The sequence below is a fragment of the Micromys minutus genome (genome assembly GCF_963924665.1).
Source record: "Micromys minutus genome assembly, chromosome: X".
NCBI lineage: Eukaryota > Metazoa > Chordata > Mammalia > Rodentia > Muridae > Micromys > Micromys minutus.
Window position 1 is genome coordinate 20,652,504 of NC_137970.1, and position 22,129 is coordinate 20,674,632.

At 40.7% G+C, this 22,129-nt stretch overlaps 1 protein-coding gene across 3 annotated transcripts in view; it reads left to right on the top strand.

Annotated features, from left to right (window-relative positions):
• The window catches only part of CLCN4 (chloride voltage-gated channel 4), a 62,264-nt gene that overhangs the window by 37,429 nt on the left and 2,706 nt on the right, over window positions 1–22,129 (top strand). For all 3 annotated transcript variants that reach the window (XM_080909988.1, XM_080909990.1, XM_080909989.1), the window contains exons 7-12: window positions 3,763–3,969; window positions 4,185–4,265; window positions 5,347–5,892; window positions 7,981–8,167; window positions 9,233–9,631; window positions 15,486–15,702. In XM_080909988.1, coding sequence (XP_080766114.1) covers window positions 3,763–3,969; window positions 4,185–4,265; window positions 5,347–5,892; window positions 7,981–8,167; window positions 9,233–9,631; window positions 15,486–15,702 — 1,637 coding nt within the window. The remainder of the gene's footprint in view (window positions 1–3,762; window positions 3,970–4,184; window positions 4,266–5,346; window positions 5,893–7,980; window positions 8,168–9,232; window positions 9,632–15,485; window positions 15,703–22,129) is intronic.

Below are 22,129 nucleotides of genomic sequence, written 5' to 3' on the forward strand. Positions count from 1 at the left end.
TTGTCCAAACAGTTTTATTTGTAGATGTTCACTGAAATGAGTCATTGCTCTGGTTCTAGGTCTCTGGCACTACACTATTACTACTGTATCGTCACTGGGACTCCTGTAGGGTATTCTTCTTTTCCCCTATGTTGTGGAGATACTATAGCTTTGAATCTGCCAGACTGGCTTCTTCACATGCTCCAGCAGTTCATAGATGGGGTACATTTTATGGTGGGCCAAATCAAAGCCCTTAATCTGGACTTGGGTATCTCTGGCAAAAGCCAGATTACAGTAAAGATTAACTTAAAGTAGGAGTTGGAGCCATGCTACCTCACATTAGCAAAGGTATGGGCTAAGATGCTTAGAAAAGCTACCATGTCTTACTAGAGTCATGTGATCTAGTAGAGTATGTTATATTTGTAGCTCAACATCAGAGCACTCTCCAGGCTCATCCTCAGCATCATAAAACAATGTGAATATGTGCTCTGCTGTTGAGCTACAAACTAGATCAAAGCAGGTTTTCAAAATTGCTCATCCTCCTAAGAATTTTCTTCCATAATATTCTGATCATTTAAGGCAAAATTCATTTTCAAAACATTTTAAGGTAGGTTCTCACTATTGAGCTCTGTGAGGAATTACAATCCAGCACAAGCTGACCTTGAACTACATCAGTCATTGTACTTGTTTCTTCTGAGTCCTGCCTGAGATCACAGACCTGCGTCACCCACTATCAAAATTTGAAAATGCAGATGTGCATCACCATACCCAGTGTAAAGAATTTTAAAATGCTAATTTGGAGATTGTTTTTTTTTTTCCTGTGTAATAAATGCACTCTGTAAGTTCTGTCAAGCACTTTTGAAGATGAACACTTCAGCAAAGGAAATGTCTCAGTTAGTAAGAGTGCTTATTATGCAAACATGAAGGCTTGAATTTGAATATTCAGCACCAAGTAAAAGTTAAGCATGGCTCCACGTTCCTATAGCACCAGCGTTATGGAATGAAGATGGGCAGATCCTAGGAACTCACTGACCCGCCAGTCTACCTGAGACAGGTAAACTAAGCTTCATGTTTAGTGAGAGATCTTGTCTCAAAGACTAAATAGAGAATGACAGAGGAGGTACCTAGCATCCTCCCTTAGTCTCTGTATGTACTTACATGGATGCATTCACCTGTGTGAATGCACCTGCATACCACATATACACACAAATAACATAAAAAGGAACACTCATAGTTTCTTGGATGTCAGAGTTTGGAGAGACCTACATTCCTCTTTAAGTTCTCAATTCCAAAAGCCACAAGTGTTGACAACAACGGGGCAAGAAATTGCATCCTCTCAAAACTTGTTCTTTACTGATTTCTGTTCTTTACAAAATATGAGCATTCATACAAACGTTTATTGATCAGAAAGAATATTGTTTTTAAGGGTAACACCACCTACTAAGAGTCTCTACAACACATCTCACTGAAGTCCTGCTTGCTTCAGTCTCTATCAATTCAAATTGAAGTAATTAGATTTGTGCATCTTCTGGGAATGAGTTTGCCTAATTTGATCATGACAATTTTAGAAAATCATTTTAGAGGATTATAAAATACCAATTACTTTGTTCAATTCACCACATGCCATTGCTGGCAAAGGCTCGGGTAATTTGGATGCTTGTGACTTTCTAAGTGGTATTATGCTTTTATAATGTACCCTGGGGTACAAATCCATATTAACTAACTGACAAAAAATACAGATATTTTTATTTGAGGCAACACAAAAGAGCTAGATTGGGGCAGGCATAATCAGACATCTCTTCTATCCAGGGGTCTGAGAGTCCCAGATTACAGGCTCAATTAGGGCAACTACCACTAAATACCGATTAATCACCACTTAATAAATACTAGTTCAAGAAGTACTGTTTGACTTTAGCTCCAAGTTCTCTCATATGTTCTGTGAGAAGGAACTCAGATATTTTGGGGATTTTTCTCTGTCTTTCTGTTTCTGTCTTTGTCTCTGTCTCTTTTTGTGTCTCTGTCTCTTTCTGTCTCTCTCTGTCTCTGTCTCTGTCTCTCTCTCTCTCTCTCTCTCTCTGTGTGTGTGTGTGTATGTGTGTGTGTGTGTGTGTGTTTGTATGTGTATACCTCCTCCCCTCCATCTCCCTCTCCATTTCTATTCTCCTCGTCTTTTCCCTTTCCTCTTCAAATTGAGAAATGAGAGACTAATGTCTGAGTGACCCTGGTGCCAACCTGTAATCTCAGCACTTGTGAGGTGGAGGCAGGAGAATCAGGTCAGTTTGGCCTAAATAATTCGACCCTGCCTTAACCTTATCTTGTTAAAAGACAAGAGGTCTCTATCATCATCCTTAGATAAAAAAAATAAGTTCTGTACACAGCCCTTTAAAATTTGAGGATTAGTCCACTAATAACCTCCCCAAATCAACAACATTGACAGGATAAACAGTACAAGGAGGCACTGAAAAAACATGACCCTTAAAGAACGAGAAGTTAGGGGTTTTTGTTACTCTTTCCAGGAGCAGAACATTTTAGAATCATCTGGCTATAAAATTCCCTTTGCCTTGGCTACATCTCAGGGCAATTACATTGGATCTCTGTTGGGAAAGTTAGTTCTTGATTAGACCTCTGCATCGAACTACTCCTTAATATTTTCTAGTTCTCCAAGTGATTCTGATGATGTTGAGAAGCATTATGTTTGCTGTTTGAGAAGTTGTTTTACTTGGCAGAGTCCACAAGAAGACATTTTATGTTATGTGAATGACACTGACAAAGGAAAACATTATCCCATAACATAGTATACAATTGGGAAAACTGGGTAGGAATTTGATTAACTGACCTAGTATTTTATGAACTAATCAGAGGTTTGGAAGTTGCTAACTGTGCTAAACATTCACTCTTCTTAGGCCATTGTGGTGGAGGTTAGAGGTCGAAAAGTACTGAACTACTCGGGGAAGTGGACTTCAGTATACAAAGTCCATCATAGATACTGGCATCCAGTTGAATTCTAGGCCAGTATTTAAATGCTCTTGTAGGAATCAAACAGTTTTTGGCATAGAGAAAAGGAAGCGAGTCTGCGAAGGAGCAAGATAGTAGCCCTCTCTGTACTCAAAGATTTTAAAATATGAGACAACAGGAACAAAGTATACAACCTACACACATGGAAATATCATAGTGAAGTCCATTATTTTGTATGCTAAAAATATTTATTTTTTGAAAAAAAAAAAGTCTATCAGTGCCTGGGCATGGTGGTACATACCTTCTTTAAGTTCAAGGCTAGCCTAATCTATGTAGTGAGACTGAGTTCCAGGCCAGTAAGGGTGAGACTTCTATCTAAAAAAAATCAATTTGTGGTAATTTCAATGTACACTCCAAATTACAAAAATTTTGTGTGTCTAATTAAAATGAAAAAAGGCATTAATGTTAGTTGGAAAAACAAATAAGCATAAAACACATCTTGGTTCTTAAAATTGTTTTATTTTGTTATTTACTAGTGTTAATTTCTTAATGGGTTTAATTTATACATTAAACTTTAATATAATGCATATACAGTTTGACACAATCTGTGTTTCAGGTGTCCACTGGAGGTTTGTGTCTCCATGGCTCGATAACAGGACTGCTGTGATAAGACACAAACATTTACTGGTACAAAATTCTAGTCGAATCAGGAAGTGAAATAGCGTTCCATCCCTGTGATTTAGGGAGTCTTGTTCAGAGCCACTGCAATTTTTTCCAGCCCTAGAGCAGTGTAGTTCATTCTTGCTCACTTTCTGTCTTCTGCTGCAGATAAAGACTATTTTGAGTGGCTTTATCATCAGGGGCTACTTGGGAAAATGGACTCTTCTAATCAAGACTGTCACTCTTGTGCTGGTTGTATCCTCTGGCCTGAGCCTTGGGAAAGAGGGGCCACTGGTGCATGTGGCATGTTGCTGTGGCAACTTCTTCAGCAGCCTTTTCTCCAAGTATAGCAAGAATGAAGGCAAGAGGCGTGAGGTGAGCCAGCTCCCTACCACCGCCACTGACGGGACATATATTCTTGGAGTCTCTATGTCATCCCACCCATACTAAAGTCCACAGAGCTTACCTTTTTATTGGATATGTTATGTATTTACATTTAAAATATTATCCCCTTTCCTGGTTCCCACCTCTCCCAGCCTCTCTCCCCATGCTTCTATGAGGATGCTCACTTTTAACATCTTGATTTGTAGGTGCTTTCAGCTGCAGCTGCTGCTGGTGTCTCTGTGGCCTTTGGTGCTCCCATAGGAGGTGTACTCTTCAGTCTAGAGGAGGTGAGAGGGGCCAGAATGGGCTCTTATGGTTTGGAGTAGCCAGAAATGCATGGCTGGCTGATAGAGCACAGAAGTATTGAATAAGCTTAATGTAGATAATTAAGGAACACTGTTTCTGCAGTTAAATGTGATCTCATGCACTGTTTTCTAAATTGCCAATATAAGATGTTTGGAGAGATTTCTAGTGTGGGAACACAGACAACTGAGCTTCCAGCTTAGTTGTGAAACTTAAGGGATCATAACAAGGGTTAAGATTACTTTTTTCTGAAAAGATCAAGATAGTTAACTATGTAGGTTTCATGAGCTACACATTTTGCCACAGTCCTTTGACTGTTCTTGCAGCGGTAGCCATAAGTAGGCGTGGCTATGTGGCTGAAAACTTTATGGGTTTTGAAATTTCGCCTTCATTTAGTTCTTACGTATAACACAATGCTGTTTTTGGAATGGATATTTCAGGCTATAAGTAGTTACTTTTGTTACCCTAAGTATTCTTAAATATAAAATCTCTGTTGCCATACAAATATATTTTCTGGGTCAGAGTTGACTTGTAAGCCAGAATTTTCTAGCTCTCCATCCATTCTGTTGTTCATACATTAGGAATGATTGTGTTTGTGAGAACTTCTGTGACATGAACAGTATTATGAGTACATATATCGATTTTTCTCATTTATGCTCAGGACTTGGAGCATACTCAACCTGTGCTATACCTCTGAGCTATACCCAAGCCTTTTATTTCTCTTCAAAACACAGCACAAACCTATTTTGATGAGATATGTCTAACTTTTGTTCCATTAAGTTTTATAGTACTAGAGAGTGGACCCAGAATCTTAAGCAGTCACTAGATAAACAATGTACCACCAAGTTGTACCAGGAATTTACAAGCTTATGTTTAGACATTAATTTTCTTAAGTATCTTTTTGGTCACAACTGAACTGATACTCATAGCACGAGTGGAATATACTTTTCGTATTAGACTGTGTCTTTTATTCCAAGTGCAAGCAGTTAGCTGCTAACCCAAGAGAAAGGCTCTGAGCAGCCCCTTTCTCTGCTCATTCTGTGATTTTCTATCTGTTTGTCCCAGGTCAGTTACTACTTTCCCTTGAAAACCTTGTGGAGGTCATTTTTTGCAGCCCTGGTGGCTGCCTTCACACTGCGCTCCATCAACCCCTTTGGAAATAGTCGCCTGGTTCTCTTTTATGTAGAGTATCATACACCTTGGTACATGGCTGAACTCTTCCCTTTCATCCTGCTCGGAGTCTTTGGGGGTTTGTGGGGAACCCTCTTCACACGCTGCAACATCGCCTGGTGTAGGAGGCGGAAAACCACCAGGCTGGGGAAGTATCCAGTGTTGGAGGTCATTGTGGTGACAGCCATCACCGCCATCATTGCCTATCCCAATCCTTATACTCGCCAGAGCACCAGTGAGCTCATATCTGAGCTTTTCAATGATTGTGGGGCTCTTGAGTCTTCTCAGCTCTGTGACTACATCAATGACCCCAACATGACTCGACCTGTGGATGACATTCCGGACCGGCCAGCTGGGGTTGGAGTTTACACAGCCATGTGGCAGCTGGCCTTGGCACTGATCTTCAAAATAGTCATTACTATATTTACGTTTGGCATGAAGGTAAGTGAAGCAGAAAGAATGGGGAGTGGGCATGTTTTTTGTGGGTACAGCATGTTATTCTCCAGATAAAGTTTTGATTAGAAAAAGAGATTTGCTGACCTTTCTTCGGTGTACTCATGAGCTTTGTTTTCTTTTAATTGATTGGAAACAATTCTCTGGATAGCAAGCGTATGAAGTAGAAATTATATTTTCATTTTTTAATATTAATGTTTTTTTTAAATACACAGAGTCTCACAGTGTAATTCTGTGTAAGCAGAAATTGCTATATAGACCAGACTAGCCTAAAACTCATATAGAGACCTCATGCCTCACAAGAACTGCAATTAAAGACACCTGGCTATTTCCATTTTCTTGTTGTAGAAGTTATAGATGACTTGTGGGATATTTATGAGATACAAGGCTGGATATCAAGTCATTTCATTGTTTTAGACAAGTATAGGTTTAGCTACTAAGTGGGTGATAGCAGGTAGAGAGTCATCTGTATCTTGAGCAAGGATACAAGGTCTTTGGGTACAGAGCCCAAAACAAAATGCTGCCCTTGAAGGGTACGTGGCTCTGAGGAGACACAGGCAAAGCTGCCATCATTCAGAGAATCTGTACCAGGCAACATGAATACTATATCAGCATCATAAGGACACAGAGTTATTGTTCTCCTGTCTGAAATTAAGTAAGTTCATGGCATGGGCTGTTTGCATGTATCTTTTTTTGTGTGTTCTTGAGAGCAGTGGATAATAGTGCCTGCTTTCATTTTTTGAGAAAAGACAGGTTCTTTCATTTTGGTTTGAAGTACTATTTTAACCCAACTCAGATATATATTTCTCCCAGGGTATGGAGGAATTATTGCTTTCTTTTTCTCCTTGAGATGGTGCCTCACTGTTTAGATCAGCCTCTTCCTCTCTAATGCTGAGATTATAGATGTTAGGGCCATGCCAAGTTTATCATTTTAAAGTATAGAGTTCATTGTGCTTATCTACATCCATGAATACAGGGTAGCAATTGCTTATTTAGATTAGACTATTTTCATTCCCCCAAAGATACTGTATTAATAGTTATTCTTCACCTTCCCCTCATCTAGATGCTACCAGGATCCTTTAGTGTTTATTAAGAAAGGCCTACTTTGAAGTTAAGGGGGACTCAATAACCACGGAGTAAGGGAAATTCAGAAAGAGCCAGTTTCTCAAAGATCATTCGGAACTCTAGAAATTGCACAAGAGGCTGCCTCCTTTGCCTCAGTGAAGTTAAGTTGGTCCTCAGATTGATGGCTGCTGGGGTGGTGAGAAGAGCAGCTGCTGTGAGATCCACAGGCTTGTGGATTCCCAGTGAACTTGGGAGTCAGGGAGTTCGGAAGCATACGTATCACCAGCTAAAGCAAAAATAAGTTTTCATTCATGAACATAGGAAACTCACCACTACCAACACCCATTAGGTCACACAGTCGGCTTTCTTGCTGCCCCTGAGATGGCTGGAAAATATTCTGAAAGCTTCTTGGAAAATGAGTTAAGTCAGGAAAGGGGTACTTTTCTCCTCTCCCCTTGATAGGTGTCCAGCCATCACCCTTTGAAAAAGAGCACTGGGTCTTTGAAAAGCTTTTGGAGGATCCAGGACAGTTAGGTGATGCAGTGCACTCAGTTTATTTTACCTGGGAGCAAAGGGAGGCCCTTCTCATCCCTTCTCATGCTGTGGCTTTGACATTTAATTTTCAAAGCCAGTGTGACTGACACAGCTTGGGGGAGGGTGAGAAAGTGGTGAGAGGCTCAGGTGGCAGATGCTGGCTTGGAGTGTTATCTGCAGTGAGGTTTATTCTTTAATGCACAGCAGGCAGAGGGGCTGGCCTTTGAAGGAGAGGAAATGAAAGTGTCAAACTGTTCTTTTTGAGTTGCAGTGGACTCCACCACTTAAGAGACTGTGTGGGTCAAATCGTTTGTCTCACCTTTCCCCAGCTTCCTTGTTTTGATGAGCCCTGTCTCCCTCTTGAGGGCCTAAGCCAAATGCAAATGTTGTGGGGGTGGGAGACTCTCACTCTGCCTGGGACTGGGTGAACTGGGTTTTCTTTTCTCAGGCTTCCTTTTCTCTGTGTGCTCCTTTGAGATTCCCTCAGGTCTCTTCATCCCCAGTATGGCTGTAGGAGCCATGGCAGGCCGGATGGTTGGAATTGGTGTGGAACAGTTGGCCTACCATCACCATGACTGGATCATCTTCAGGAACTGGTGCAGGCCTGGAGCAGACTGTGTGACACCAGGGCTTTATGCGATGGTGGGAGCTGCAGCCTGTCTAGGTACAGCCATAGGTGGGGAAGGAGAAGGGAAGACTGCCGATCTACCTTAGAGGTCAGACAAGGAGAAAGAGAGGAATTTGGTCATTGGCTTTGCTTGGGATAGAGATAGGCTATGCGTATGCGCTGGTAACAAGTAAATTCCTACTTTTTGGTAGCTCATGTCTTATTCGACACACACACACATGTTCACATGTGTTAGAAGGTTCTCCTTTGTCCAGTAATTCAAAATCCCAGGCTGATCTTACAGATGTACCATCTAGAACACTGGTTCTCAACCTGTGGATCGCAACCACAGGGTCACCTAAGACCATGGGCAAACACAGATATTTATATGACAATTTATAACAAAAGCAAAATTACAGTTATAAAGTAGCAATACAATAATGTTGTGCTTGGTAATCACTAGAACATGAGGAAGTGCATTAAAGGGTCACCGCATTAGGAAGGTCTAGAACCATTGATCTAGAATATGGCTTTGTAACAGGTGATATTTGAGATAATTTTCCTTACCATAACTACAAATGCCACTTGTGCGTAGTGGGTGGAGGACACAGAGGTCCTAGCTGTGAGCATAGGACCTTCTTGATAATGGACATCTTATGTATTAAGTTTAAGAAATCCTAGTTTAAGTTTATTAGAGTAGGATTTTGTTGGAATTGCCTTAGAATACATAGGAAAAGTTAGATTCCTGACCAATTTACTATTCTTAAAAATTTCTAAAACTCTTTGGCTTCTGAGTTGCTTGCACTTTCAGAAGTCTGGATAGTCTGGTAAAAAATTCACTCATCAAAGAGCCAGACACAGGATTTGCATGAATATATAACCTATGTTTTTCATTGGAGTGGAGCTCCCTGTTAGGTCCTGATGCAAAGCTGGATTTAACAGAGCCTGAGCCCAGTCATTATGTGGGACTGGCTCTTTGGAACAAGTATGAGAAGGACGGAAAGGTCCCCTTAGAGAAGTTTGCTTGGGATGAAATTATGATCTGTAAGCTGTTGGCACATATCACACATTTATGGGGACTGGGACTGGGCTTTTAAATCTCACTGTTCTTTTCTGTTGTAGGTGGAGTGACTAGGATGACAGTGTCTCTGGTGGTCATCATGTTTGAACTGACTGGAGGTCTGGAGTATATTGTACCCCTGATGGCAGCCGCTGTCACCAGCAAGTGGGTGGCTGATGCCTTTGGGAAAGAAGGGATTTATGAAGCCCATATCCATCTGAATGGGTACCCATTTCTTGATGTGAAGGATGAGTTCACTCACCGTACCCTGGCCACTGATGTGATGCGGCCCAGGAGGGGAGAACCACCTTTGTCCGTACTAACCCAGGACAGCATGACTGTGGAGGATGTGGAGACTCTCATCAAGGAGACAGACTACAATGGTTTTCCTGTGGTAGTCTCCAGAGATTCAGAGCGCCTCATTGGCTTTGCCCAGAGGCGGGAGCTAATCTTGGCTATAAGTGAGTAAGGACAGGGAGGCTTTCATGCTTTCCTCAGAGACTAATGGTAGCCCTAGAATCAACACATGAGTTTCAGGAAGTTCCTTAAGTCGAGCACTTCCTTGACAGGCCCCCCAGCATGTCAAGTCTAATCGGTCAGGTCTCAACCTGTACACATATAAGCAACCCTAATTTAGATTCAATAGGTTGTATGTGCTTAGTGCATATATGCATATGTATAATAGCTATAGAAGAAGAGAACATGAAATTTAGAGGATATGGGAGGAAACAAGAAAAGTTGGAAGGGGAGAAGGAGGTGTGGAAATGATATAAATACAGTGCACTCATGTATGAAATTCTCAAAAACAAAATCTATGATAAAACATTAAAAACCAGAGGTTTCCAAGCTTTGATTTTAGCAGAGTTATCATCTAGGATCTGGTCTGTTGTAGTAAATATTAAATGGCAAGACTGGTTCTTATTTAACTGTCCCACTGGGTTTTGAGACTCCATATTTCTGAGCTTCCCAATGCTTCTGCTACCAACTCACATTGTAAAGAGATAAGATTTAAACTCAAACCCTAAGGTAGATATTTCTGGTTAGAAATTGGTGACTGTGTTACAGGCAGCTAATGGAACTCTATTATATCTTGTTAGGATATATACTAATGCTATCGTTGCTGCTGCTGTTACACAGTTTTCTTTGGATAGCAGAGAAGGGAATGATATACAGGTAGGATGTTCCAATGACAGGCTGTTTAAGGAAGCCGATCTATGGATCCATTTTGCCAGGGCTGGTGGCAGTGGAAGGAAAGCCCGGGGTAGACTTGGGTAAAAGTTGTAGAGAGAGCTCCAGGCAAGGAGAAATAATGTGCTTCAGAGGAACAAAGCCTGTGGACCTCAAGATGTAGCAGGTACAAGTGCAGTTGTAGCCCATCTTCCCATGCATGGCAAACATCAGGCCCTGCCCATCAGTGGTCCTCTTTCATGATCTGTGAAACACTCCTACATCATATGGGAGGCAAGTCTCTGGCACAACTTTTATGCCCATAGGATAGTGTTATGTTCCACTACATCTTCCAGAGCGTTCTTGCAGAATAACAATAGGACTGTCTTCCTCCTGAATGACTGCTGATTACCTCACTGTTAACACATCTTCACCAGGCTCCTGTTTATCCTCCGGCCCTTTGTTCTTATTTGCCAGGCACTTCCTTTTTCTATTTTTAAAACTCCCTTTCCCATATTAAACATCTTAAAATACATTTAAGATATCTTCCTCTAAAGCTTTCCAAATGTTAGTGTAGATAAGCACTGCCTTCTAACTTTAATGGTTAGCTCACACTGAAAAGAAAGTCTCAGCTTACATTTTAGCTACCATGGCAAATTCTTGTGTGAGCACTCAGAGATGTTTCTCTTTATATAGGTCCTGTCTTGGAATAGGGAGGTGCCTTGAGGGGTAAATATTGCCTTATGAATAATGAGATTGTTAAAAAGTTGTTTAAGTAGAGTTGGGTTTGTTTGATAATAATGGAAACAGCAGCCTTTAAAATGCATGCAATCCCCCCAAAATCTTTTCCGAAAAGGTTTAGTTTAGAAATTGAAGTAATAAATGTCACAGAATCTATTATCCATTGTGCTGCTCCAGGCACACCTGCTAAGATACAGCTTACTAATTTGGTTTAAATCTATTACTGTAATCAAGTGGGAAGTGGTAATTGGCATCAACTCGTTGGAGAAGAATTTGAAGCTCTACAAGTGTGCACCCTCTCAGAAGCTATGTTTGGAATATCTGAAGAGGCACCATGCCATGTAAATCATATTTCTGTGCTTTTGGTTAGGCCCATCATAGTGCAGAAGCTGCTTTTTACGTGGCTTGCAGAAATGGTGAGGGGTGTTTTACTCCAAGGAGTCAGATAAGCTGTTCTTCTAAGCTATGGAAACGACAGGATCACCACTTTCTGGTGGTGAGATTTAAGACCCGTATTTGAGAAATTATATGCTCTTGCATGAATATTGAGATAGGGCATTAAAGTTTGCTAAAACTCTCCCATGCCAAGTTCCCTTTTAAGGGCTACTGCAAGGAATGTTAAAAAAAAAGAGAGAGAAATGAGAAAAACAAGGATTTGCTGACAATTTATGTTCTGTTCTTTTTTTCTAAAACTTAAAAAAAAACTTTGTTAAGTAAGCAAAGTAATGGATTTCATAATAGTATTGTCACACATATGTGTTATTATGTTTTGTCATTCCTAACTCATCTCTGGAATACCACAGAACTGCCCTGGTCTTTATATTAGAGGGTGATGGTTAGCGCCACCTGGCGGGAATCAGAGTTATTAGTCATTTGGTCTCTGCAATCCTTGTTTAGCAAGGGGACTTTTCCCTCTCATTACTCTTTGCAAATATGAAGATCCTTCTGTACTCAGCAGGGCTCAGGCTCTCCAAGTACTGGCTTCTGCAATTAAGCAAGTACAGGTTCCAAGAGGACTCAGTGGGAAGCCACAGAGATGATTAAAGGAATGGAAAGTTAAAGCATAATAGAGAAGAGTTAAGGGAACTCTCATTATTTTCTTGTTTTGGTTTTTCATCTAGTGGATGACTTAATAATGATTCTCCAGCATATGGACGATGCTTGCTTGCATAAAGGGATCTACGTTCAGGATAGAATGAGAAGATAGATAGGTATCAGATCTGCCAGACAGGCTCTGTAAGTGTAGAGGTTTATGTCTGGAAGCACTCTTAATTATTGGAGTGGGTCATGTGGAATAGTACTGTTAATTACTTTCTGCTAAGTGTTAAAATGTATAGTGTGTATGAGATTTCTTCATGCTTTGGTAGGTAGTATCTTATAAAATAATATTTTCCTTCTACGTAGTGTTTAAGTCATGTCACTTAGCCTGAGAGTGGTTGCTTCCAATTTTCCATTATAACCTTTCTTGTTAATTGTGTTTCTTTTATGGAAGCATTCTTAACCAACTGGATAATAGACCATAGCTTCCCTGGAAACAATTACTCTAAAGGAAAGGCTTGTAACGTTAATACGGCTGACATTTGGATCTGGTTGGGGATGTCCTGTACACTGTAGGACGTTGAACTGCATCCTTGTTCTCTGTCCATTAGAATCTAATGGCACTCCCCATTTCTATTCTGTGACAATGAAAAGGGCCCCTAGGAATTACTCAATTCCCCTGATAATGGGGCCAAAACTGTTCCCAGTTAAGAATCATTGTTCTGAAGCCACTCACAGGTGTATTAAATGTTTGATTATTTCTAGTTTAAAATTTTTCTTCATCTATAAAGTATGTGAAATGCATATTACCAACACCACATTAATTACCCTCTTGCATCTGACATTATTACTACTAGAAAGTGGAATATGAGGTTGAACAGCCTTAGCAGGTGCTCATAAAATATACATCATTTTTCAAAGGAGCTGTGTCTACCAGGACTAGTTCTTGTACAATATTATGATGAAGCCTTCTACATTAAAATATTGAAAGATACATTTAAGTGCTTGAACACTCAAAAATTTAAAGATTAAGTTATTTTTATTACTTTCTATAGGTAAAATTAATACATGCTCTTATTATTGAAAAAATGGAAAAAATTAAAAGATACCCTCATTCTCACCACTGTTAACAAAAGTCATCATAGTTAGCATTCACAGAATTTTCTTCCTACCTACCTTTTATGTCTTAAAAACTGTATGTTTAGAGGTTCAGGATATGGCTCAATCATAGGTGTAGCACCTTCTCCAGAGTTTGAAACCTTATTATAAATCTTTATAATTTAGCTCCAAAGTAACCTAGGAGAGCCATTCTGAAAGGATCAGTCACTGTTACCCCAGTGTAGCAAGAAACAGAATTCAGATTCATATCTGATTCAAGCTACTTTTCCCAATCCTTGCCTGGTGGTAGATAGTCCTTGGACATTCTTTTCTAATGCTTCCTCTATGAAATAAGCTCTATTCTATACGACAAACAGCCAGATACACTGACATTTAGTAGATCTTATCCACTCATGCGCACACACATGCATATGGCAACAATGTTTTGTGTTGAGGCTGAAAAAAATGGTTTAGCAGCTAAGAACATTTGCTGTTCTTCCAGAGGATCTAAGTTCCATTCCTATCACCAATATCACACATACACACACACACACACACACACACACACACACACACACACACACACACACACACACAATCCAAATGAAAACAAATCTTTAACAAAATGTTATGTGCCTATTGCATGCTTAGACATGGTCTTGGCACAAGGGATATACTGGTGAGCAAGATTATTTCATTGAGTTCATAGCAGTTATTATTGGGGTTTCAAACAGTATCAGGAGACTGTGAGAATACATGCGTTTTCTGTTTATTTCAACAACTAGACTGGGCGGTTTTATGAGAGGCTTGGCAAACCCATGTGATCAGTTCTCAAGTAATGGTTGTGGTTTGATCCAATCCTGATGTTCAATCTGATTGTTGAAGTGGATGAAAATCATGTTATATGGGACTTTAAGAGACTAATTTGGCTTGTGGAAATGAGCAAATAAGTATGTACTGTATATGGCCTGTGCTGAGAGCTTTAAGACAGAAACCTTCTGGATTAAGAGACAAGAGCACAGTATGTAGCCTGTAGTGTGGATTGTACAGAATCTGCACTTGAAAATATGTTATACATCAGTGATATTGGGTATTTGTGGCGGAATCACATCCCATTTGATGTAGCTAGAGTCAATCTGACCCATATAATGTTCAGGCATTTGCCCAGCAGGCCAACCTTTCTTCTTTACAACAGAGCCCCACTTTCAGACTCAGCCTGACCCAGATGATGCCAGTATTCCATTAGAGTACTCTATTACACTAAATGGTCTTAGAGGAAGCAGTAAGAATTTTATTTTTGAAGGAACAATATAGGTGATAGTAGTCGTCTTTGAGAAAGTTAAGAACTGTACTATAGGAACTGGCATTCATTTTTAAGGCAGGCCCTGATGTACATTTTCCCCAACCTTTTCCCATGAACTAAAAGGAAGATTAAAATTCCAACAGAAGGAAAATGGCCTTGGAGAAATATCTTGAGACCGATGGATTTATTTCATGTGTGACTTAAAATAGCTTGGGTTTCTAGCACTACATTAAGGTGTAGCTCTAATGAATTCCGGTTACCCTACTTTTCTTCAGCATCATATGGCCGTGCCTACAGACAGAAGTGAAGTAATTGCTACCATAACAGTTTTACTATCTTTCTTTGTGAAATCTATGAAATGGCACATTTTAAAGAGAGGAGAATGAAGAGGTAGAGGGATGCAGCTTTTCTAGGGTTGTTTCTTCGGTCCCAAGGGCCATATTTGGGACTGAGCTGCATTTCTGGGCTGTGAGCCTAGGCAAGTCTTATTGGATTCTCATTCCTTTAGGATTCATAATGCCATTTAGGCCATTTGTAAGCCCGTTTGTAAAAGAAAAAAAAAAAAAAAAACATTGTGCTAAGGTTACTGGGCAGTGAAACGAGGTTTCTTGTTCTCACAAAGTTCAGCCCATGGTGAGATGGTATAAAAGTAAGGATGGAGGAGCTTTGGTCACTTGGGGTACTCTGGAGTCTAGAGAAAAACAGGGGACATCTGTATACAGCCACGTTGGTGGGGGCCCATCTTGCAAGATGTTGGCGATGAACTTTCTTTTCACAGCAGGGGTTCTCAGAGCATGTGAGAGGGATGCCAGATTCACAGATGTCTGGCTAAAGTACTTTTTATGACTGTGCCTTTTGCCCTCTGAACTCCCTTTTGAGATTCTGAGATACTGTATGTAAGGTAATTGGGGGGGTAGTAAAGTGCAAGGTTTTTATGTGTGGCTTATCATTTTTTCTCACTCTTCTAGAAAATGCCAGACAGAGGCAAGAGGGGATCGTGAGCAATTCCATCATGTACTTCACAGAGGAGCCCCCTGAGCTGCCTGCCAACAGCCCACATCCACTGAAGCTGAGGCGCATTCTGAACCTGAGCCCTTTCACTGTCACAGACCACACCCCCATGGAGACAGTAGTGGACATTTTCCGGAAACTGGGGCTCCGACAATGCCTGGTGACACGGAGTGGGTGAGTATCCAGAAAACAAAAGGGAAAATGCACAGTGTGGGCCAGCTTTAATGTGTTTGCCCTTAAGGAGTCATGGTCCATTGGGGTGGACTTGTCCTGGACAGATGGTACCACTAAACTGAGTTGATTGTATTGAGAAACAAAAGTACAAGAAGCTTGGGAACGTGTGTGTGTGTGTGTGTGTGTGTGTGTGTGTGTGTGTGAGAGAGAGAGAGAGAGAGAGAGAGAGAGAGAGAGAGAGAGAGAGAGAGAGAGAGAGAGAGAGAGAGAGCATTGGGTTTAGCTGGGGACAACTTTTCTTTGCTCACCTACTTTATCATGGATGTTATTACCCAAAAGTAAATACCACATTTATGTTATTTTCAGAGTTGCCTAAAACAGCAGTGTACATTTTTTTAAAAAGTGACACCTTTTTACTCAAACAGTATACTGAGGAATTTGATCAGCCTAATGGCATCGTCTATGAAACGTTTGCTTTGTGTTGTCACAGGTTAGGGAATCAACATTGCAAACATCAAATTGCTTAGGACAATGCCTGGGTTGCTGTGATAATGCTATTCTTCAGTTTCAGGGTTATGGCCCAAGTTCCATATCCTCAAAAACAAATGGGTAGAGAAAGGTGCTAGAACCCATGGCCATCTGTCATTCGTACTCTATAGGTCAGAAGTTGGAGATAAGAGATGTCGTGTAGCCTTTGATATCCAATGTAGTTCAGGCCTCTGTAGAAACCAGATGCTGACCTGTCTTAACCCAGTCTACTATTCTAGAGTCAACAAACACACTGTAGTATCTAATAGTCCTCACCAACAGTGTTTCTGTTCTGTTGGATCTGGGGACTATTTTGGTTGTTACAACCTGAAAAACTGGTGGTATGATTGCATAGTGGATAGGGGGTAATGGTGCTGCTAAAATTATACACTGTATATCACATTTCCTGCAACCAAACCACAAATTCTGCTTAAAAATGTCACACTAGTGTCATAGTAGAAGAACCCCATGTTGACTATTATTTTTAAGTGAGGAATATTACTCATTTGGCTTCCTTCCTGCTGAGCTAATCATAGGACTACAGACTTTGCAAGCTTTCTGTGTGCAGACTTACCTTCACAAATCCTAGTTAGTGGGACAGGTTTCTCCTTCATTCTAGCTGAGGCCATAGACAAGTCACAGCTGCCCATGAAATTTTGAGGTACTCTCTACTTTCTAACACTTGAAGATATATCAGAATGCCCTCATTAGAGGATGTACACCCAGGTGAAGCCCATTTTATCTTCTCCACTCCAGAACTTCTGATCCCTGAGGACTTGGGTAAGGTCTGAGAAAGTGAGTTTTTAACAAGCTCCCAGGGATAACACTCTGAGAACCACTGAAATGAATACCTATCTGCACTTGGGTTTTCAGCATGGGATAAATACCACAATGATTGCCCAGGCCATCTCAAGTGTATGGCAGTTTCTCCTTTCCTCTAAAATAGTCTGATGTCAGTTATCATTGGAATTTCCAGTTCAGGCAGGAAATTCTGCCCCCAATGCCCACTTACACCTCATGGAGCCCCGTGAGGTTTTCCTGTGAAGATCTGGGTGCTGAAATTGGCTCCGAATGTTCTAAGAGAAAACAACTCTCCCTCATTCTCTGGCTCTACATGTTTTAAACAAATACAGATGCTGATACGTTAGTGCTGGCAAGGGATTCTTGTTTGTGGGGCCTTTCATCTTCTCCTTGGGCTTTCAGCCAGGGCAGACCCGGCTCAAGCCAGCTCATGGTTTTGATACATTCCATTGCCATGTGCCGTCCCTGCTCTAGTGGATGAGAGTCTGAGCCTGGTCCCTTGACCTGATTGTCTGCAGGCTATCTCTAAGCCTGGGACTCAGAATATTCATAAAAAACAGAGTTGCTTTGTACCCACAGTGCTGGAGTCTAAGAAGCCTTCAGGTACTAATATCAAATTTGGATACATTTTCCACCAGAAATTCTAGCAAGGGAAAACAAATATTGTATTAGATTTACCTTATCCTTGTTAGGTGCTCCATAGGGGTCTGAGCAGCATATCTGTAGCAGAAGACCCTAGCTGCTTTGGTCTACATTTTAGGTCCTTTGTCATACATCTGGCCATTTGTAATGCACTGAATTTTTATGGAGTGCTGCCCAAAGATGCTGGGAGTTCAAACACTCCATTTAAATCAAATAGGACATTTACTACCACTAATGAAGCCTGCTGGGTTTGGTTTTGCCTCCTTCTGGGTTGATGTTTTGTTGTTGTAGATCAGAGCATGATTTATGCTCAAACCCAAGGCAGATCTAGAACTTATATTTCCTCACTGCTGCTGGAACCAATCTAACTTGCAGACTTTATAGTTACAGAACTTTATAAAGAGGTTTTCAGAACTATAAATACTTTATTTTAGTTGTTTTTGCTGTTGTTGTGATGATGCTGGTAAAGAGACTGATCTCATTAAACTACTCCGGTTGATCCTGAGTTTCTCTAGTGATTCAAATGCCTCGGCCTCCTATGAACTGAGACTATAGGGTCCTGTTACCAACCTTGGGTATATTAGATTCTATCTCTGGGTTAAAGATAATTAAACATGACACAGACTATGTATAGATACATGAAAGGTGTGTTTGTGTGTGTGTGTGTGTGTGTGTGTGTGTCTGTGTCTCTGTGTGTGTTTGTGTGTGTGTGCCTGTGTGTGTGTCTGTACATACTTTTGCCACTTTGCAAATGATAGCGGCCTCATTTTTTTCCAAGGAGTCCTGGACCAGTCAGTGTCCTTACTGAGTACCCATTTTGGTTGAGAACTGGGGAAAGCTCCAAAAGGGTTTTACAATAGAAGCCTGTGCTACATCACTTATTATGTGCACAAGGCCCTGGGTTCCATGCTCAGCACCAACACCCCTAAAAAATAAAATGTTAAAAATAAAAGTCTTTTGGGACAAGTGGCTCCATCTGAAATCCCATGTACTTAGGAGGCTAAAGCAGGAGGATGGCAAGTTCAAGGCTGCCTCGTCTGCAAAGCGAGTTCAAGATCAGCTTCGGTAATTTACTGAGACCCTATCTCAAAAAAAAAAAGAATAAACTTTAGAGGCTTGCGGACATGACTCTGGCCGAGTGCTTACCTTGCATGTGTGTGGGTGGCATTCAGTCTTATGGACCACACACAGGAATATGGATAGAATCCAACTTAAGTGGCATCATCCATGGGAGGTGGTCCAGAGGCAGTCATCACAATCTGTGTTTTCAAGTAAAAAATACATTGTAGAAGAGGAGTGAGCTGGTTAAGCTGAAATATTATTTACATAAAGAGGATGGTCAGCTAATGGGCCCTTGGTACCACTGAGATCAGCTATGGATACTCTGTTCCTGTGAACTGATCTGCTCAGATTTAGTTCTGATCATAGTTGTGAAGCAGACATATTTCCAATTTTCTTGACTAGGTAACTAGGAGTGGGGTTGCTTAATCATGTGGTCACTCTTTTAATTAGTTTAGCTCTTCCCTCCCTTCCTTTCAGTTTGGGCAGTGTTCCTCAATGAAGGATAACATTTTGTAATATCTGAGGAAGTTTTGTTTGTCATGGTTCAGGAGGAGGACAGATTGGGACAAGTAGCAGTTAGAATCTGGGTAATGTCCAGGACAGGTCATTCCCAACAAAGATTGACCCAATTGCTACTAATAGCAAAGTAGAGAAGTCAAGGGTAAAGCCTTTATGTGGTATAGAAAAGTAGATGTAGGAGGGATGCTCATTGAACACTCCCAGTTGGCTTTAGATGATGACTCACCTAGAATAAAATCACTTTGCTAGGTCTGTACCCTTGAAGTTAGTATCAGCAGAATGAGAACAATCTATATCTAATCCCAAGCACAGAGCTATCTTTTTTTGTTTTAAACCTGGGGCGTTCAAGCCTTTGGAATGGCTCAGGCCTTGGTGCTATTGTTCTTAGCAGCTATGTATGAAGATCCAAGGACAAGATTGAGAGGACTCAGTGATGTTTCTACTGAAGCATGGTGATTCACCAAATATTGGAAAATATTGCCATCAAGAATGTCATTACCTCTCATTGGATGAGTACAGGGGCTCTTACTGTGGCAGTTGATCTCCAAGCAGCTAAAACAAATCTGCTTGGAAAACAGGATTTTCAGGAGTTACTAGTTAAAATCAGGCCCATTCATTCCTATGTGAGAAGCTTAGAGTGCTTCGTTTCCTTTGTCAGTGATCACACTTGTGGATGGGTTCCTGGAAGGAGCTAGCATTTCATTTCAAGAACAGTTGCAATGTTTGCTTCCTTCAGGTTGTTTGAGAATTTTACCGACGTATGGGGAAAACGCTAAGTTCACTTAATTCAGATCTGTACATTGTACAAGCTTTAGAATTTCACATGACGTGGAAAGGGGAGCATTCAGCATAAATTGCTTTATCATAGCTGTCCAACACAGACAGTTAGAATCCTGTTAAAGATTGAATTGACTCCTAAATCCTATCTATATATGTTTACAACGACTCACAATGAAGGACAATTGAAATGCAGCTGTATCAGGGAAGAACAATGGTGCTCTACCCAATCTGCCAAGCTCAGTTGCTGTCTTGGCATCACTCACCCTGTATTGCTGCCACAAAATAGCACGGATGTGCTGGTTGAATTAAAGTGTAAGATCAATGTATCAGCGAGGCTAGTTTCCCCAAAGCTTATTTCCTAGGATGACAGATGGGCACTACTATGTTTCTGCTGTGTCTTTATATATATTGCTGAATGTGGTGGCATATGCTTGGTAATCCCAACACACAGGAACCTGAGACAGGAGGATTTCGTATACACACACACACACACACACACACACACACACACACACACACGGCCAAAATCAAGGAGCCCTATGCAGCTTGAATTATAGTCACACTTCCTGGCTCTACTCCTACTCAAGTTGTTATCTAGGACACTTTTATAGGATGCTCTGCCTGTTTTCCTGCCTCTTGAAGATGCTCCTGTGACACAATGGGAGGGAACAGTATTTACTCACTTTCCTAATGTGATAGACGAGGAAACTAACAGCGTATTTCCTAGATTGCTTAAGGCCCAAATGTGGTCAGAAATAGCCTAATTTGTTCACTATCTGTAGCCAACATGGCTACCCTTTGGACTCATTTAGCATTCTTCATATTAACTACTGGGTATTACAACATGAGTTGACTTAATTAAGCTTCTGTTAAATGGCAATGTGCTTTCATACTTTTCATATGTCATCATATTACACAGGCCCAGGTGTAGTGGCCTCTAATTTTTATTGCTCCATGGTTCTGAGACGAGCCTGCTGTGGCTTGCTTCCAGAACACTCTCTCCTGCCTCCTTTTTTCAGTGTGTTGGAGATGGAGTGAACAATTATTTTTATGCTTACCTGGTGATGGATTTTTTTTTTCCAAAGAAAATTTCACATCCTTATTGTAGCAAAATTCACTTCAGCAAGGGAACACAATTTGGTTCCATAGACTTTTATTAAATGTCTAATAAAAGAACGGAGGACTAAGTTGGTGTAAATGTTCATATGGGTACAGTATCATCAAAGGAGCCCTATTTACATTCCAGTCTCTGTAAATAATTCTCCCTTGGTTGGTACAGTTCAGATAACCCTACAAGAACAACTCTGGGAACTGTGTCCCTGATGCAGTAGGTAAAGTGCTTGCAGTTGTGAGCTTTGTATCACCAACCCCATCATAAAAGCTGTGGTACTGCATATCTATAACTGCAGCACAGGAGTTACATGGATCAGAAAACAGGATGGTTTCTCAAGCTCTCTGCCTCTAGTCCAGTTTAAGTGAATCAATGAGCTCTCGGTTCAATGAAAGGCTGCATAAAAATAAAAAAAAGGTGGTTAGCAATGTAGGCAGACTCATAAGATGTCCTCTAACCTTGACATATACATTTGTGTATGCACATACGTGTATACACACACACACACACACACACACACACACACACACACACACACACACACAGAGAGAGAGAGAGAGAGAGAGAGAGAGAGAGAAACAGAGAGAAAGACAGAGAGAAAGACAGAGAGAACCAGATGACAGACAGACATACAGACACAGATCCTGGAAACTGACACTCTGTATAAGTTGAAAATGATGAAAAATTGTAAGAGGGAATGATGTGCATATTTGTTCAGAAATTTATGTTGTATTTTACCCACCCAGTAACATAAAAGTAGAAGTTTTTTGTGTTTTGATGCAGTCTTATTTTATATCTTAGACTTACCTGGTGCTCCTTATGTAGGGAAGGCTAGCCCCAAACACATGATACTCCTCTTGCCTCTGCTTACTTTGTGCTAGTATTAATGGGAATATACTACCATGTCTAACTTCACTTCTTATACTAAAAAACAAAACAAAACAAAAAAATCTTGTATTTGGACTTTTCACAGTGTAGTCAAGT